Consider the following 16,967-nt stretch of genomic DNA (forward strand, 5'->3'; position numbering starts at 1 on the left):
TGACAAACAACGACAGAAAGATAGACGGTTCGGATGGAGGGTAAATGACATGCATGGCAAGTCATTCGTTTTTATGTGACAGCCAACGCAAATTTTTGTCACAACTTAGACGTTTCATTTTTTATTATGATACAAAACTATTAATGTTGGGCATATCATATTGCTATCAGATAGAATAAATAAAATGCTGAATAGTAATGTTTAGTATTGCGTAAAATTTACAACGAACATATAACATAGAAAAAATTCAAATCAATGAAATAATTTAGAAATACTATTTGCAGCTACTTCATGTTAGGAAAACTTATTTGGCACATGCATTGCATGCTTACGTAAAGTGTTTATTCTAACGTATTCATTTAAGATCGCTGCGATTATTTATTAACATTAACTTGCATAAATAAGGTTTCTCAAGCAACACAGTTTTCCAGGTAGGGCGTTAAAATTGTACCTGCTGTACCCATTACATGATCGTATAATGCGACAAAACTTGGGTCAATTGGACCTGAATTTGTCCTTTTTAACGTCACCCCGAACACCACCTCTGCTAAGACAACCCTTGGGTTCTGTCATCTATGTTAACAAAGATTATACGATCCGCTTCACACTTCAAGAATCTAGAGATAAGGTTCTCCTGGCCTGGCGTTCTGTCCTCTGGTCTGGTACACCTAAGTCTGTTTAAAGGTTGTCTCCACTCCTATTCATCAGTGATCAGCATAAAATGAATAGAACGACTGGTTTGTCCTATTTTCAGTTTAACGTGTGGAGTTTGCTGTACGGTATATTTAGCGGTCTATCTCAATAAGACGAGAAAGAGTTTCCACTGTCGCAAAGAGACACAACACGAATATACCTCAGCTTCAGAAACCGTACAGCCACTCATGGATTTTTTTTACTTTGTATCAGCTTAATTGGTTGAAATATGAATAAAACAAATAGTTTGTATTTCTGTATGATTTAAAAAAAAAACCCATGGGTAATAGTTTACGGGAGCATTAAGTCAAACACTTATATTCATGTCCCATAAAAGTATCCTTATTATTTAGGAAATGTTTATTTCATTGCTACTCCAAGTGCTATTAAACACTTATATAATACTTGAAGAGGCAATAAGTATTAAAACCGATAGACGTTCTTTATATCATGTTATTACATTCTGTTTTAGTGTTGTTTTAGAATTAATATAAAAATGGAATATCAAATTTTATGATTAATAGAGAATGGATATGAGTTTGAGTTTTATTAACAATGTATATAGATAAAAATAAAACGAGTTACCATTTTGAGAAATATGATACCTAATTATTCTTGTTACGATTGCCTTTTATTAATATGGCAATACTTGTCTGCCGATGTAATTTCCAATGGAACATCAAATCAATTTTAAAGTACAATAAATAGACCTATGATAGGCGTATTCTCTATTTTATCATAATGGTATTTGTTGTAGCAAAATGTGGATACTTTTATTTAGAACTAGGGACTGCAACACAAAAACATAAATAGTTTAATGTAAAAATAAATCCATAGTTATTCTGAATAAACAACTTTTGGGCAGAACATTTTATTCAAAAATATGAATACGTCCGGGCCTAATATTTTGAACATCTGCTTTTATTATGTGGAGTAATGTCAATGTGCAGGTTGTCATAAAAGTCGGTGTTTTGGCGAGGCATTCAACACAAGATAAGAACTATTGTAATTTTAAAAGCTATCAAGATGTAGATATTTTTTAAATGAGAACGCAAACTCCGTGTTACAAGGAGAATGATGGCTAGTAAAACAATTTGCTTCCGCAGTGGTTAAATTAATAGATATATCAATAGTAAAAATGAATCAACATGATAAATGGGGAATAAAATAGATTATTTCAACGTTAAGCAAATTAACTTATCGTTATGAACAACGAATACAAAAAAGTTTTATTTTGGCTTACCAGACGTAACAGAAAATATCTGTAAGATTAGAAGCAAATCGGAACGCAAGCGCATGCATAGTCTATGTTCTGATCTGTATTTTAACTGCAACAATATCACGATCTTAATATTCCATCTGGTTTGAATATATGATTTAGTATTTTCAGGCCCCATATACTGTATCCATTAAGATCCAATCATACTGCATGAAAAACATATCTCCGGTTTTGATTTCTGTATCTTCAGTGTTAACTAGGTCCATTGGTAATTATTCAAGAAGACTCGGCGCCAGCATGTTACTGTTACAGACATAAATCAATTACAAGCAGAACATGTGTCATTAATCAAATTAAAACAAGTGTATTAGCGTGCCGTATAAATCTTTCAAAATTGATTTGCGTAGTAACAAACAGGGATGTGAAATAAAAACTGTGTCGGGCGAAGACACATTTGAGGTGTAAAATTTGATTTTCTTACAAAACAGGCAAAAGAGAATTAAATCAGTTTTGCCTTGTCTTTGCATAGTTTTCTCATGCATTAACAAAATAAAAACAAAAGATAAAATTAAATAAAAACAAATCACCCCGTTCCACAGTCGAAGGGATCTAGTTACATTTACAAATGAGATTACCCGATTGTTCTTTTTAAACAAGGTTTACTTCTCCAAAGGTAATGGGAAGATAAAATGGCACAGTAAAAATCGTAATCCGAATGATAGTTGCATTACATTTCATTACTTAAATGCTGCTTTTCTATACAAACACGGGTTTCACACTTGTTCGAAACGCGATCAGGTTAGAAAGGTAACGCGTTGTCAAATTCATTTTTTTTCAAACATAAAATCGCAAGTGTTTTTATGTTAAAACGCATAAACATTCGTCTGTGCGAGTAGAAAATGAAATAGGAAAGGAGTCAAATATTTTTAATGCTTTGACTGGCGCCAACATTTTGCTGTAAATCCATGCCAATTTGTTTTTAATGCCTTTTTAATTTTCTTGTATTTTGTAATGTTTTCGCCATTTCTTAACTAACATACATATACAAGACTGGAAGATAACATGATACTTCCCATAAAACGACTTTACAAAATTCTTTTAGTTTTCATTTACAAATGCCTCACTAGTCATAGCTACTTATGTTAGATATAACATCATACATGAGAAGCCTACTGGCAAATACGAGAAGTACTTTTCGAATACTAAAACAATTATCTCTTAAAAACTAGGAAATATTTTCAATTAATTTGAAATTATTTTTAAAAACACTTACGCTCTATTTTTTTAATATTTTATATCCTTTAGAGTCATTCTCAATATTCCGAATTTGCATATTACAGAGTTATATGCACTTGCGGGTAGGTATTGATTGTGACGTCATGTGCTTGCGATCATATCGTCATACGTTTAGGAGAAAACGACGTGAATTGCGCTCACAAATATGAAGTAACAATTAATACCTACCCACAAGGGAGCTAACTCTGTAATATACAAAGACGGATTATATAATGCCATAGTCAGTCTGACATTTGATTTGCTTGTCTATGATATATTTCATGTAATATTAAATGTCACCATCCGCTAGCCATTTAACACAAACGTTTTTTTTTTGCTTTTATGTGACAAGACGGAGGATGTACAAATACTGTTTTGTGCGATATTCAACTCAACACCTTAATACGGTACATTGCCTGACAAACTGATAAACAATATTCTAAAGATGAGGATACAAGATACAAAGTCGCAAAAAATCAAATATTCGTGATTCACAAAAAATAACTAGAGTAATAAACGCAAATGACAAGGAATATTATTATTTACACTGATTTGCATGTAATACACCTATATATAATATATACGCGGACGTGATATAATACATCATTGGCTAATGGACAAAATCATGATTTAACACCAATTGCTACGATAGGTACGCTTGTAATATCACCAAATTACGTATTGAATCATAAACATCGATTTACCATGACACAAATTGGTAATTGTCTTTGTCTTTTTGTCATTTATTACATGAAATGTTGTAATTTTATTTCTTCGAAGTCGATCAATCAGCATAAGTGGGAATAGAAAATTATCTACCAAGACGTTTTATGATAATGGTTTTTAATAAAAGTGCATCCTATCACAAAATCAGAATTGCTCTGAAAGCCTTAAAAAAACAAAAAACGTCAATACCTTTAAATGGCTAGGCTTTTATTTTCAATTCCTGAAAGTGTTAGCTTTGGTTATCACCCACCTGGTTTTATACTCAAAACGAAATTTACTTAAAAGGGTTACAATGTTGTTTTCTCAATTACTTTTGTAATGAATGAAATCTTATCGATTGTAAAAATGACATTTTAAATCAACTTACAAACTTAGGCTAGTGAGAACTTCAATTTAACATAATTGCAAAAAAGTGAGACAATAGGAATGGGTTATTTGAATTATGTTGACTTTTGTATCCACTTAATGCGCTTATTGGTAGTAACACTTTGGATTCGAGGATATGGAGGCAAAACAGCCAGTAAACGAGTATTACCAAAGTGGAGATATAACGCATTTTACGGTTTATGTCATTTCAGTAATAATGAATTATACACAAATTTTCCATGTGCAAAACATACTACAATATACACAAACCATTTTTCACATCTGCTAGAATCGTTACTCTAAATTTTGATAGATTCAGAGTAGGTTAATAGTATGTGTCAAGTAATTATAATGACAAATGTATATAATTATGCAGTTTTGTAGATACATACCATTCTTTCTTATAATATATATATATATATATATATAATAAAACATAACTATTTTGTTCACATAATTCAGAGAAAAAGTCGTTTTGATTAGTACTTAGGCTAAAAGGCCTCAAACATATTCTAAACATTTGAAAACGAAAATAAGTTTGAATAAAGTATCGTTTCATTCATCAACACATCATTCCATTCCTTTGGTTACACATGATGATCGGCCATATGTTAAAGTTGTATAATTTTATTTTAAATACAGTTCAAACATTTTTTTCAATCACTTTCTTCTATTTTGTTTTATTAAATTAATATGAATGTTGATGTCCGACTTCCCATTGCTATCTTTTCATATTTGGCGAGGGATTTAATAAACTTCGAGCATTTCCAGATTCGATGATTTCCCATTACCAATACGAAATATATGACAATTGGTGTTGAAAAGACATAACCTAAATAGGAAAACAAATCAACTGTGACTAATAAACACACGCGGGAATAAGCATTCAAACATGGCTACACTTTAATTTGTTTCTTTAATTACGTCGGTGGATTCTGTTGGTTGGTTATTTCACAAGTGCAGATGTAACTATTTCATTGATCCCTGAAACCCATTTCAAACAGCATGACGCGACATACAACAAAGCTATTACATTAATCATTGGTATTAAATAAGATGACGTTGCACCAAAAGTGTGTCAAGTAACTTGATGGTTACCATGGTTACACAGGATTAGTCTAAACGTGCACTCTTGTCCAATATAATCATTTGTGAAATGATTCCCGAAAGTCTTTTTTTCAGAGAAGTTTCTTTGTACTTTCCGCTGCGATTTGGTCACGTAGAAACTTTTGACAGACCATGAAAGAATCTGACATTCGTCAATATGACATGGGTGTTTGTAATTTCCCAAGCGTCTATTTGATTATTTCGGACCTTTTGTACGTGGCACATGGTGATGAATTAAACGTTGTTTTCTTCTGATTTATTAAATAGACTTGGACAGCCAGTCCAGGCTAGACATTGTATGGGACCCGTGATTTTGTGTTTTTGATAAATTGACTATGCTCCTAGCCTTTTACTTAATGTTATCATACAGGCAAAAAATATGATGTTTGTCCATATAGCTTACATACATAACACTATGAACGCCTATTTTGGGGTGAATGTCTTGACTCTTGTTTGTTTTGTTTATGCTGTTGCTATGACGACCACATTAGAAACATCTTTTCTGATATGTTTATCATCAATCTGATTGTATATTTACAAATTAGACAGTAATATTAACTTGTACTTAGACGCGAATATGTGCATACTTCCGTATAGCCGGTAAGCTTCGCGGGGATGATATTTTCGCGATTTCGCGGCACTTTGCGATGATCGCGAAAATTGATCTACGAAATATTGAGAAATGTTTACATCAAACATACTTTTAAAGCTAGATCGCGATTTGTTTTCATCTAATCGCGAAATTTTGATCCGCGACAATAACAGGCTGTTTTTAGAAGGTTTTGTTACAGAGAAAGTACCTTATCATTTGGTTTATACGAATATTTAATTAAATTTGTTTGATACAAATCTTTACACATTGTGGTTTAGCTTTAGTATAGATACAGATACAATATTAAGACGTCAACTCATGAAAAAGAAATGTTCTTTTGTTTCATTTTTGTTTCTTTTTCAATCTTGTAGCGTACCGTGATCAACATAATCGCTCTGTGAATTAAGTACATTACTGTATAACGTGTAAATTTCAACATAATCGCTCTGTGAATTAAGTACATTACTGTATAACGTGTAAATTTCGCGAGTGATTTATTTTCACTATGTTCAAAGTTTTACTGAAAAGGAAACGTTAATAACATAAACACTTGATTGATCTATGAATATTACAGTTGGTGTACTTCAACATGAAATCTCAGTGCATAGGCTCCGTTATCGTAACCGCGAAATATGGACAACGCGTTTCAAGCCCTATACATGTATACTTATTTACATTCATTTATGTAATCACGCATGGATTGATGTATCATTGTGGTGATATGTTGATATAGCTACCGACCTATTTTTCCTACAAATATACATTTTTGATACGACAGAGTCTATCCCATTTAACACAATATAACTCTGTTCTACTGCAGAACATTTTACCAAGACGTAAAATGAGATAACACAACAGCGCTTATATCCTATAACCATTGGCTAATAACACGCTTTGCTCACATACCACGGTAACAATGTACTCTTAGCCAAGATATATTGGTCTGAGTAGACATATTGATCCAATAAAAATGATTTATCAGTTTTAGATACCTTACTGACTACGTTCTGAACAAATTCGGATTTAATTCCGGGTTCGGTGTTACATAAGTAGTTTATGAAAAAGTGTTTCTTATTGTAACTCGCGGCTATGCCATTTTTGTAGGTTTTCTTGGTTAGTGTTTCTCATTTTAGTAGAAAGACAATGAGAATGAAATCGAAAGATATTCTATTTAACCATTTAATATCGCAAATGGATATTTGATTGTAAAATAAACATTATGTACGGAACATTACAACTGGTTGTCTAAAGACAACTAATATAAATTAATTTAAAACTTCAATTCAAAACATTTACAATCTTTCTTCTGTAAATTTTTCATATATATATAAATATATTATTTTAAGTTCGTGCACTCTTAGAGATATTTTATTTGTTTGACGCTGAATTGTAGAATAAGATATAGATACTTTGATGGACTAAAGTGTCAGTTTATGTAATTTTCTTGCGAGGGTAACTACGTTGTAATTCACTTTAGCTTAGGAATAACCCATCTGAGTAAAACAAAAGACGCCGGTGTATTCCGATATATGCATTACCCCAAATTACAACTACTATTTCTTCTTATACATCATTTGATATAGTTCATATGTCGCTTTGACATTAGTTATATGCTCATTTTAGTACCATGTAGATAAATACCATCACCATCTTTATAGGTCTAGTACATGTTACTAAATTAAGGAAAAGAACAAATCGCACATTAAATGCCATTTTCTCGTTTTCCTACTGCATACCGTGTGATCTTTTACCCTTTTAACTTCGTTCGAAGTCTTCGAGTCATCGAAGTCTGGTGTATTCTCAGAGGACAAAATGTGGTGTAAAGAAATGTAGTCAAACACATAGATATAAACCATAGCTAAACCATATATCTCTAGATTGATAAATCCTCTTATAATAAGACAAAGTACACCAAGAGCATACTTTTTAGTAACAATCTGTTACCTACAATGTACCGAGAATATACTAAATCAGACAAAAAGTATACAGTGGAGCATGGCATGTGGTGTTAGAAAATCGTCCAGATTATTGCGGGGATTTATTAATGAAAAAATTCCGTTCCCAAAATGGAGTTCCAGATTCGAAATCCGAATTTCCGGACTAGTGAATATAAATAATGTTATGGAAATTCGTTCCATGATATTTCCGTCTGGATTGTGAGTTTTCCAGACTATTGACGTTCGGATTATCGCGGATTCATTGTATTATGTAGTTGAGCAAAAGCATATATAAATTGCAAAAATACAGGCTTGGTTCCAGATTTATATCAAATTTATACTTGTAATGTCAAATAGCTAAAAAGCATCAGTAGAGTTGTGTTTCTGTTATGATTTCCTAATATCTACCTCACTCGCTGCATCAATTTGAGATAAATGAAACTCACATCTGCTCTAGATGAAAAGATCTGATACTTCTAGGCCACCGTATCTTGGTGACGAATACATACCAAACACTAAGCTGAAGCAGAAACGATCACTTTATATAGAGTTATGTATGACCCCCGTGCATTAAAAGAGTTTATCGATTTCTGACGAAATAGAGGAAAGATATATGCATATTTGTAAAGTAAACAATAAGTAAACAAATGTTATCCTTAGTCTTGTGAAATTGCTCTATGTTGTGATTGACATCAATCTGTCTTCATAACTGAAACAATGCCTCTAACCAGACAGCTTGACAAGGAAGTGCCTACCAATATAGGGTAGAAACCGCACAAAAGTAGGTAGATATCTTACTATTTATAGAAGGTATCCAATAAATAAAATGAATAAGGTCAGCAATGTCGAAACCAGTGTCTCATCATTATTTTATGTGGTTGGTTTGATGGTTGATGAGAATCGGTATAAGTTTCAGGACGGAAGTCAATGAAGATCGTCAAGTAAAACGATAGGTCATCAATCTATCTATGTATTTATTGTCAATATATTATAACCCCAAGGCTAAGGGACCCTAAATCTGGGATTCTGTATAAAATTATGTAGGTAACGAAATCATATAACTAACCATAATAATGACTTTTTTTCACTGTAACTTAAGCTATTTCAGAATGAAAAGGTAAGGTAAAGTCCCCTTAATCATGAGCTATCTTGAAAATTGTTGTGTGGGGCAACGGAACATGATAAGTAAAGCTATGTTCCAGTAGCTTGTTTATGTCTATATATAAATATATATATATGTTTATGTTTATGTTTATGCATATGTGTTTTATTAGATATGGGTCGTAACTTTCAGAAACGCTGTATTCTTTTTCTCAAAGTCGTTGTTCATGTCAGGATTTGCAGATTCTGTGTTGTTGAGTATTCGCAGAAAAAAAATCTTCGACCTCCAATTACAAGTTTATTGATTGAAAACCGTTCCATATGGACCATATTTATTAGTTGTAACAAATGTCATAGGTTCAAAGCAACAAAGTAAAATGTCACCAATTAAACTATGGTGTAGAATTATAAAAGTTGTTCGCCTTTGTGTTGTGTAACCCACAATGCAATTACATATCATATATCAATCAACCTTCACTGTGTTATCACTGATGCCTTTATTATTAAAATGAATATTATCTTCTTTTGATACTGTTGAAAATTCTGATTAATTAAAAAAAATTAAAACATTTTTTTCCAGCGTAGGATTCAAGGGTAGAATTTCTAGTTACAAGCAATGTAATATAGCAGCGATCTCGGTAAAATTGAGTGAAGGGCATAAATAGAAGGAAATCATGTCAAAATTCGTTGAATTCATACTCCACTTCACAAGATCAATTCCAAACATGTTTATCAACCAAATTGTATTAGAAACATTGTCTTTGACACGGATGTCGTGAAATCCCTGCTCAGAGAATTACCCAACGGAAATATAGGCTGTATCGCCAAGTCCATGTTGCTGCTATATTGATCACTGTAACAAGCTGTATATGACAAAGGCGAGGGATCAGACTATTGGCAGATGAGACGAAGTCACGCAATAGAGACAAGGCTGAAAGACAGATAGCTGCACGACCTAAGTGTATTCGACAGGTAAAATCTCGAGGGAAATTCATTTACTCTTTTTCGCGAGTGGCGTTCTTCGAAAATGCAATATCTTTGAGAAAACGAAATTATTTTCTCAAAACACATATTAAAGAAAATTGTGCATGTAACGAGGTAATAACATAGACGCTAGCGAGTTTAAGATCAAATAACGTTTTAAACGAGCGAAAGTGAGTTTTTGGTGAAAACAATTTCATGTTGATTTACAGGAATGCGTATCGTTAAATCTAAACTTCATGATCCAATTTTTTATCACCCTGTCGTTAGGTTACACGCAACAGCGGATAATCCCACGTGGATAGGATAATTGTTGTTCTGTATTTCTGATATCTTTTGCGTGCAGGTGCTTTATTATCATCGCTAATCAGCTATTAAAAGGTTATCCTGCTGATGTTCTTTAGAGAAACAAAAGGACAATTTTTATACCTGATTCGTGAATAAAACATTCCTGAAGCAGATCTTTGGTTAAAGAGTTCGTATGACTAACAATCACATAGTCCGTCCTAGTTTCGGTCCTCCCGACAGTTTTTGTCTATTAATGTATATTGTAATCCAAATAATTTTCGCGTTAATTAATTTTTTATATATTTCACAACCAATTGGTGTTCGCGAAAATAAATCGTCGCGATAACATTTCAATTTCAAGACTCTTAAGCCTTTTAACTCCAAATCACGAAATTAAATAGCCACGAGAAAGAAGAAAGAAATGGAAACGCTTTAGCCTGGTGCAGCGAATATAACATGGTTTACATTATTGGTTGATTTAATTTTACGGATAAATTTAGATTGCGATTGCGAACAACTAGACATGATTTCTTAAGAATCACGTAGTTACTTGTTCTTTTCTGATTGTTTCTTAATACATATGTAGTTCGAATTGACCTTCTCTAAAACAGAATATAACATTGCTGTTTTTTATTTAAAAAGCAAAGAAAATTGCATTGCTCTGAATTATCGCATACATAACTGTTTCTTGTTGGTATATCTTCCTATAATGTATGGACTGTTTTAATTTGGCGAGCAATTGTTACTATTAAAAATAATTGATGTTTAAATTGACCGTTTTGAGATTTACGGTTCTACTTCATTGCCACTCTTGTGCACATGACGTCATTTCAACGTTCCATATAGAAAACAAGTTTGCAGCAATACACAAAACATATACAAAAAATGTACAAATGTGCGACTGACTGTTACATGCTAATCTACAAGACAATGCATACCGATCTGGTTTCAAATCATTGTTGAACATCAGCAGTTAGAAGTCACGACATAACTGCAATCTGTATATGTTTTCATCTCTTTATTTATCTAAACGTCCATTTGATTGGTCGGTTGGTGCACTTACCTAGTGTTTGATTGGTCTGATTGGCGATCAGCTGCTCGCACACAATCCGGTACGGCTCTCGCTCAGCAAACATATCCTCTGTAAGATCCATTGAAACTGCAATGTTTATCCATCCGAAAACCTGCAATAGAAATATAGATCATTAACACAATTTATACCATGAACCTTTATACGTAAGTAGTGCTGTTGGTTTTTATTGCGCATGATGTCGTTTGTATATTTTTAACACGAGGGGAGAGAATGAAGCGGCCAGACAAGGGTTCGAAACCAGGACCTCCGAACATGAGCCGAATGCGCTATCGCTGAATTACCTAGTGACCGATGATTGACCCAGTTCCATCCCGGTACACATTTATAGACTTTGGTGACGTCCAATGTCGTTATCGGAGAAATAGTTAATTGAGTCAAAGCAAGATAAAGACTCAAATCTTTTAATTCAAAATGTCGCGATGTAGTGTCTAACTGACTTGTTATCACATTAACCGTCAACTGTCCACTGAAATATATCATAAGAAAGTGCAAGATGACAAAAGAGTGTAATAAAAACGTGTAACAATTAGATAAGCGCCATCACTTAGGGAGGCAACGACGTGGTTTTGAGCGATTCTATCACACAACTATAACACACATTACAAGGGCATATCCAAAACTGAAGTCACAAAAGACTCCACCGGGAGCTAATTCCTAATGAATCATACAAATGGCTGCCAATGTTGTATAACACGAAACATGAAGGGAATTGTTTATTTTCAAAATTTCAAATTAAATTTTGTATCATGTTTGCTTGCGAAGCAAAATTAGACTGTCGTTCTTATTTGGCATTTTGGTATGTAATGCATTAGACTGTTGTCTTTGGTAAGGCTAGCCGTTTCAGGTCACAAAGCGATTAACGGTACATTTTGCTGATTACAAATGTGTAACTGAATAATTTCGAAATCTCCACTTCTGACAAAAGAGAAAAAAAGATGTTTGGCCACGGCGAGCAAACAACTTGCGGTCATGCTTGGTGACAGAACTCTGCCAAGTTTTATATTTTCCTCGGGAGGTGCTACAGTATCGTTACGGTCATTAACCACTGTATACAGTTTTATCTGACGTATTAAAGGTCAGATGGCCAGTTGTTCTCAAATGATAACATTTCTTATGATAGTGATAAACTTCAACATTTCTTAAAGATAACTTGATATCTTTTGTATCTTCATATCTATATCTGCTGATGTTGCTACCGCCAGAGATTGGCAGTTCTGTCAGAGGAATGATACAAATAAAAAAACTGAATGCATAACATATATTTTACGCATTGCTAAAAACCAACATATTGATGACATTTAATCAATAATTTTATAGATATTGACGATCGCATCTTTAAGGCTTATATAGAACAGGCAAGGCTGGACAGCGACTGTGACAGATTTTCATATCGACTGTTTTACCATAATAAAGACCGACGCAGACGGGCCCGGCTTCAGCCATTCATCCCGTCGGGCCAATTACTGCGGTTTGCTGAGAAAACACGGGTAACAAACATTGTTATGTCGTGTGTTCGGTAGACGTATCATTCTGCATTGGGACTGTCTGTCACTAAGGAACACTCCTTCTTCACTTTTTATAGAAATTCATATTTGCTGTGATTTGTTTTGGTTTTTAAGTTTCAAAAGGAATATCATTTCTTAAAAAGTTACAATGAATTGCACTTACACAGGAGGGGGTCCATTCGATATCAAAACTTTAATACTTAAACTAAAGATCCACATTTTATTAGAAGATGTCTGGATTCCCTTCCAATTCTCTCCTACTTGTTATAGTGCTACCTGAGCGATTATTTGATCAAATACAAGGATACGCTTCCAGAAGTCAGAAGGATTGGTGTTTTAATTACATGATCACATGGATTCAAAATACTGTAACGAGCCGAGGGCACCCATCAATGATCAAGGCGCGTTCGACTTCGCTTAGCTACGATACACTCATCAGCACAGCTACAAAAGCTAGCTGATTTACATTTTAATATGTTGCTGAAATATTCAGTACCACATTATTTAATATTGTAAAATTTTGGTACATTTCGTCTGTATCGTATAACTTTCTTTTGATGGCGAAATTGTTTCAGAATTTTTCATAACGCACACAATTATTTAGAACTTGAATATTTCGAGGATACGTCCCATATAATACTGATAAAACGTACCAAAACTAAAACATCGTATTGTTCGGCGTCCGCAAGCAAGTTCTCTATAAATGGATGGTATACTCTGTGGTACCAATACTGCAAATGCATGTGCAGTAATATTCAATTTTCCTTTGTTCCAAGAAATTGATGTTCAGATTCAGATTAAGATTATTTTATGTCCTCGTTAATAACACATTGGAGAGTTGACATACAATGCAGACAGTGCTGGACAAACATATAACCACATTTTGCATAACAAAACAGATGCATTGTATGATTGATTATATATATACAATTCCATCAGAAATAATATCAATAATTCTATAATGCACATTTCAATAACATGAAAAAGTTCGAAATTAAATCATCTCATCGCTTTAAAGCCAAATCTATATATTTACCCAATCTGTTTAATCCCCCTATTATCTGGGTTGATAATAAAAGTACCAACTTAAACACTAAAAAGCGTTTGTAATGATAAGATTTTTTTTTCTTAAATCAGAGTTACAATTGCATAGAAGTCTTTTATCTTCAATGTCATTAGCATTACAGACCTCATACAACCTTTGAATTATCTTACGATTGCTATATCTCCCTTGTTCAATATTTAAGTTATGTGAACTTAGCCTTAGACGTACAAACGCTCACTATTACAGACAGAGAGTTTGGAAAGGTTCCAAAATTATATGCTTATCTTCTTTATAAAAGAATTCATGTACCGATTGGACAATGAAAAATTATAAATCTAGCCAAATGGTCCTTTAGACAAAGTTCAGATTTTGCAAAGATTGGACATATATGACCCATACAAGATCTTATCTATAAGGTGGTCCATAAGGTGGAGGTTTTGGCAGTTACAAGTGGAGTCTTGAGAGGTAACAATCATGTGTATTGGTTGTTTGTTTGTTTGTTTGTTTGATTAATTTACGTCCTATTAACAGCTATGATCATGTAAAGACGGCCTCCCATGTATGCGGTGTGCTGCATGTATGTTGTGCGAGGTGCGTGTTTTGGGAGACTGCGGTATATTAATGTTGTGTCTTCTTGTATAGTGAAACTGTTGTCCTTTTTATAGTGCTTTATCACTGAAGCATGCCGCTACAGACACCAAGCAACACAACCAACCCGGTCACATTATACTGACAACGGGGGAACCAGTCGTCCTACTCCCTGTGTATTGGTTGTTTGTTTTGTACAAAACTGTAACAATGGAAAACATATTAATCTCCAAGTCAATGTCTGAAAAATCTAACACCTGGTGTACAGAGGTTAAGGTAATTAATTATTTACGCATTGGTATTTATAGCAATAAATCAGTTTGACATTATATATTGATTTCATATATTTATATATAGTTTGACCTTTGAATGATACTATCAATTGGTACACATAGATAAGCAGTGTATACCTGAATGAGTATTCTTTCAACTACAGTACTATTGAACCTGCGATAATCCGGACGCCGGTTGTCTGGAAAACACAACTCGGACGGAAATGTTTTAAAACGGAACTCATGTAACTTTGCTTAAATCAAATATTAGAAAGAAAACCCTAACAATGCAAACAATGCCACAAGCATACCAGTAGGTGGTGAAACGGAAAATCACTGCGCATTAAAAAAGAAACTTTCTTTTTTTCATTCAAATAGCAAAAGAAAATCAAGAAAAATCTTCCAAATGAGAGATAGAAGGAATTTTCAAGAAGCTGAATTATTACAATGACGAAAATGTATATTAATTGTCGGTAAATATTTTTTTTACAACAAATAACAATTGTAAAAAAGAAAAGAAGAAAAACAATCAACATTAATAACAATACCGTAAAACGTACATAATTTGACATTAAAAGATTTTTGCACGTGATCTATTTTCAGAATGTCAGGTGCTTTCAAAATATTTTTTTCAATTCAAACAACAACTATTTTCACAGGTAACCTTAAGGTGATATATTTACTTAGTTAAAATTTCATTTGTTTCTATTGTCCTTGTTTTCATTTCTGTATTATATTTTTGTACCAAGATTTCAAATAAAAAGTTTAAACAAAGGTTTCCTGTATAAGTTATTGTTATGAGAAATTGTCAAATGCACGAAATTGTTTTGAGTAGATTGCAAAATCTACCGCGAACAACTTTGTATATGTTGGTTGTTGGGCAGTGATCCTCACATTAGACTAACCATACTTTACTACACTGAATTATAGTACGTAGGTTACGTGAGGTCGTTCGATCTCTAAGACAGGGAGGACCTTAATGAAACAATACCAGGTGATGAGTGATAAATAGTGATTTGTGAGAGAGCGTGCTGGAGAAACGCATCAATTTGGTAATAAAAGGACAGGCGGTGTTTGTGATAAGAATGCTCGTGTGGAATACAGCATCGGATGACGGAGGGCGATGGATCTATGGAGCTTATAAAGTCCAAAGACGGGCGGAAATCCCATACGGAATCCCAATTAAGATTCTATCCACGCAGATTCGTCAAGTAAGATGCCATGCATTGATGTTCAGAAGATTTATAGAGATTTTTTTTATTTGTATGATATGATTTTGCGATTTCAATGGTTTTCACAAGCGAGTATGCAATAAATCGGAAATTTTGCAAGCATTTACTGTCTCAGTGTTTGCAACACAACTTATCCATGACGTAATTCAAATCTAAACGAATGTCGCTTTAACCGCTAATGGTCCAGAAAATAGAGTTTTTGTATATAATCATATATATACATTTGAATGAGCAAGTGTCTTTCAAATCAACCGAATATGCTTCATTTGAACGACATAAACCTAAAAAGTATTAGGAAGATTATGAATACATCTTTGTCAATCAAAATTGCTCCACAGAACCATAAAAATAACAAAACGTATGATATACACCGACAAGCACGTTAAGATACCTACATAAGATGATTTGTTCTAGCATATCTATCATTGTGCGCTAACGCGCTCCTCTGGATATGCTAGAACACCCAATGTATGTTACACACCAATGCATATCAAAAATATGACAACCAATGCTTTATAGAAAATATGACATCCGATGCTTTAATGAATAAGAAACTCGGTTTCTAGTCCTAGCTAAGCTGTTATATAAGCTGATACATGTTGGTTCCTAGCTAATTAGCTGTAAGCTAATAGGGGAACCTATGTATTGGATTTTAGACCCATGTGATATTCACATTCAGTTGTAATCTGATAGAGGAACCTATGTATAGGTTTTTAGACCCATGTGATATTCAAATTCAGTTGTAATCTGATAGGGGAACCTATGTATAGGTTTTTAGACCCATGTGATATTCAAATTCAGCTGTAAGTTGATAGGGTAACCTATGTATAGGTTTTTAGACCCAAGTGATATTCAAATTCAGCTGTAAACTGATGGGTGGTAACCTATGTATTAGTTTTTAGCCCTAAGTAATATTAAAATCAGCTTTATGCTGATAGGGTAACCTT

General features: G+C 33.4%; 1 protein-coding gene across 1 annotated transcript in view; it reads right to left on the reverse strand.

Moving 5' to 3' along the window:
- LOC138314363 (corticotropin-releasing factor receptor 2-like) overlaps window positions 1-16,967 on the reverse strand; it is a 112,818-nt gene that overhangs the window by 60,998 nt on the left and 34,853 nt on the right. Inside the window, 1 exon segment of the mRNA XM_069254665.1 lies at window positions 11,349-11,469. Within this exon segment, the coding sequence (XP_069110766.1) occupies window positions 11,349-11,439 (91 nt within the window). The 5' untranslated portion in view covers window positions 11,440-11,469.

This window comes from Argopecten irradians, chromosome 2 (assembly GCF_041381155.1).
Source record: "Argopecten irradians isolate NY chromosome 2, Ai_NY, whole genome shotgun sequence".
Taxonomy (NCBI): domain Eukaryota; kingdom Metazoa; phylum Mollusca; class Bivalvia; order Pectinida; family Pectinidae; genus Argopecten; species Argopecten irradians.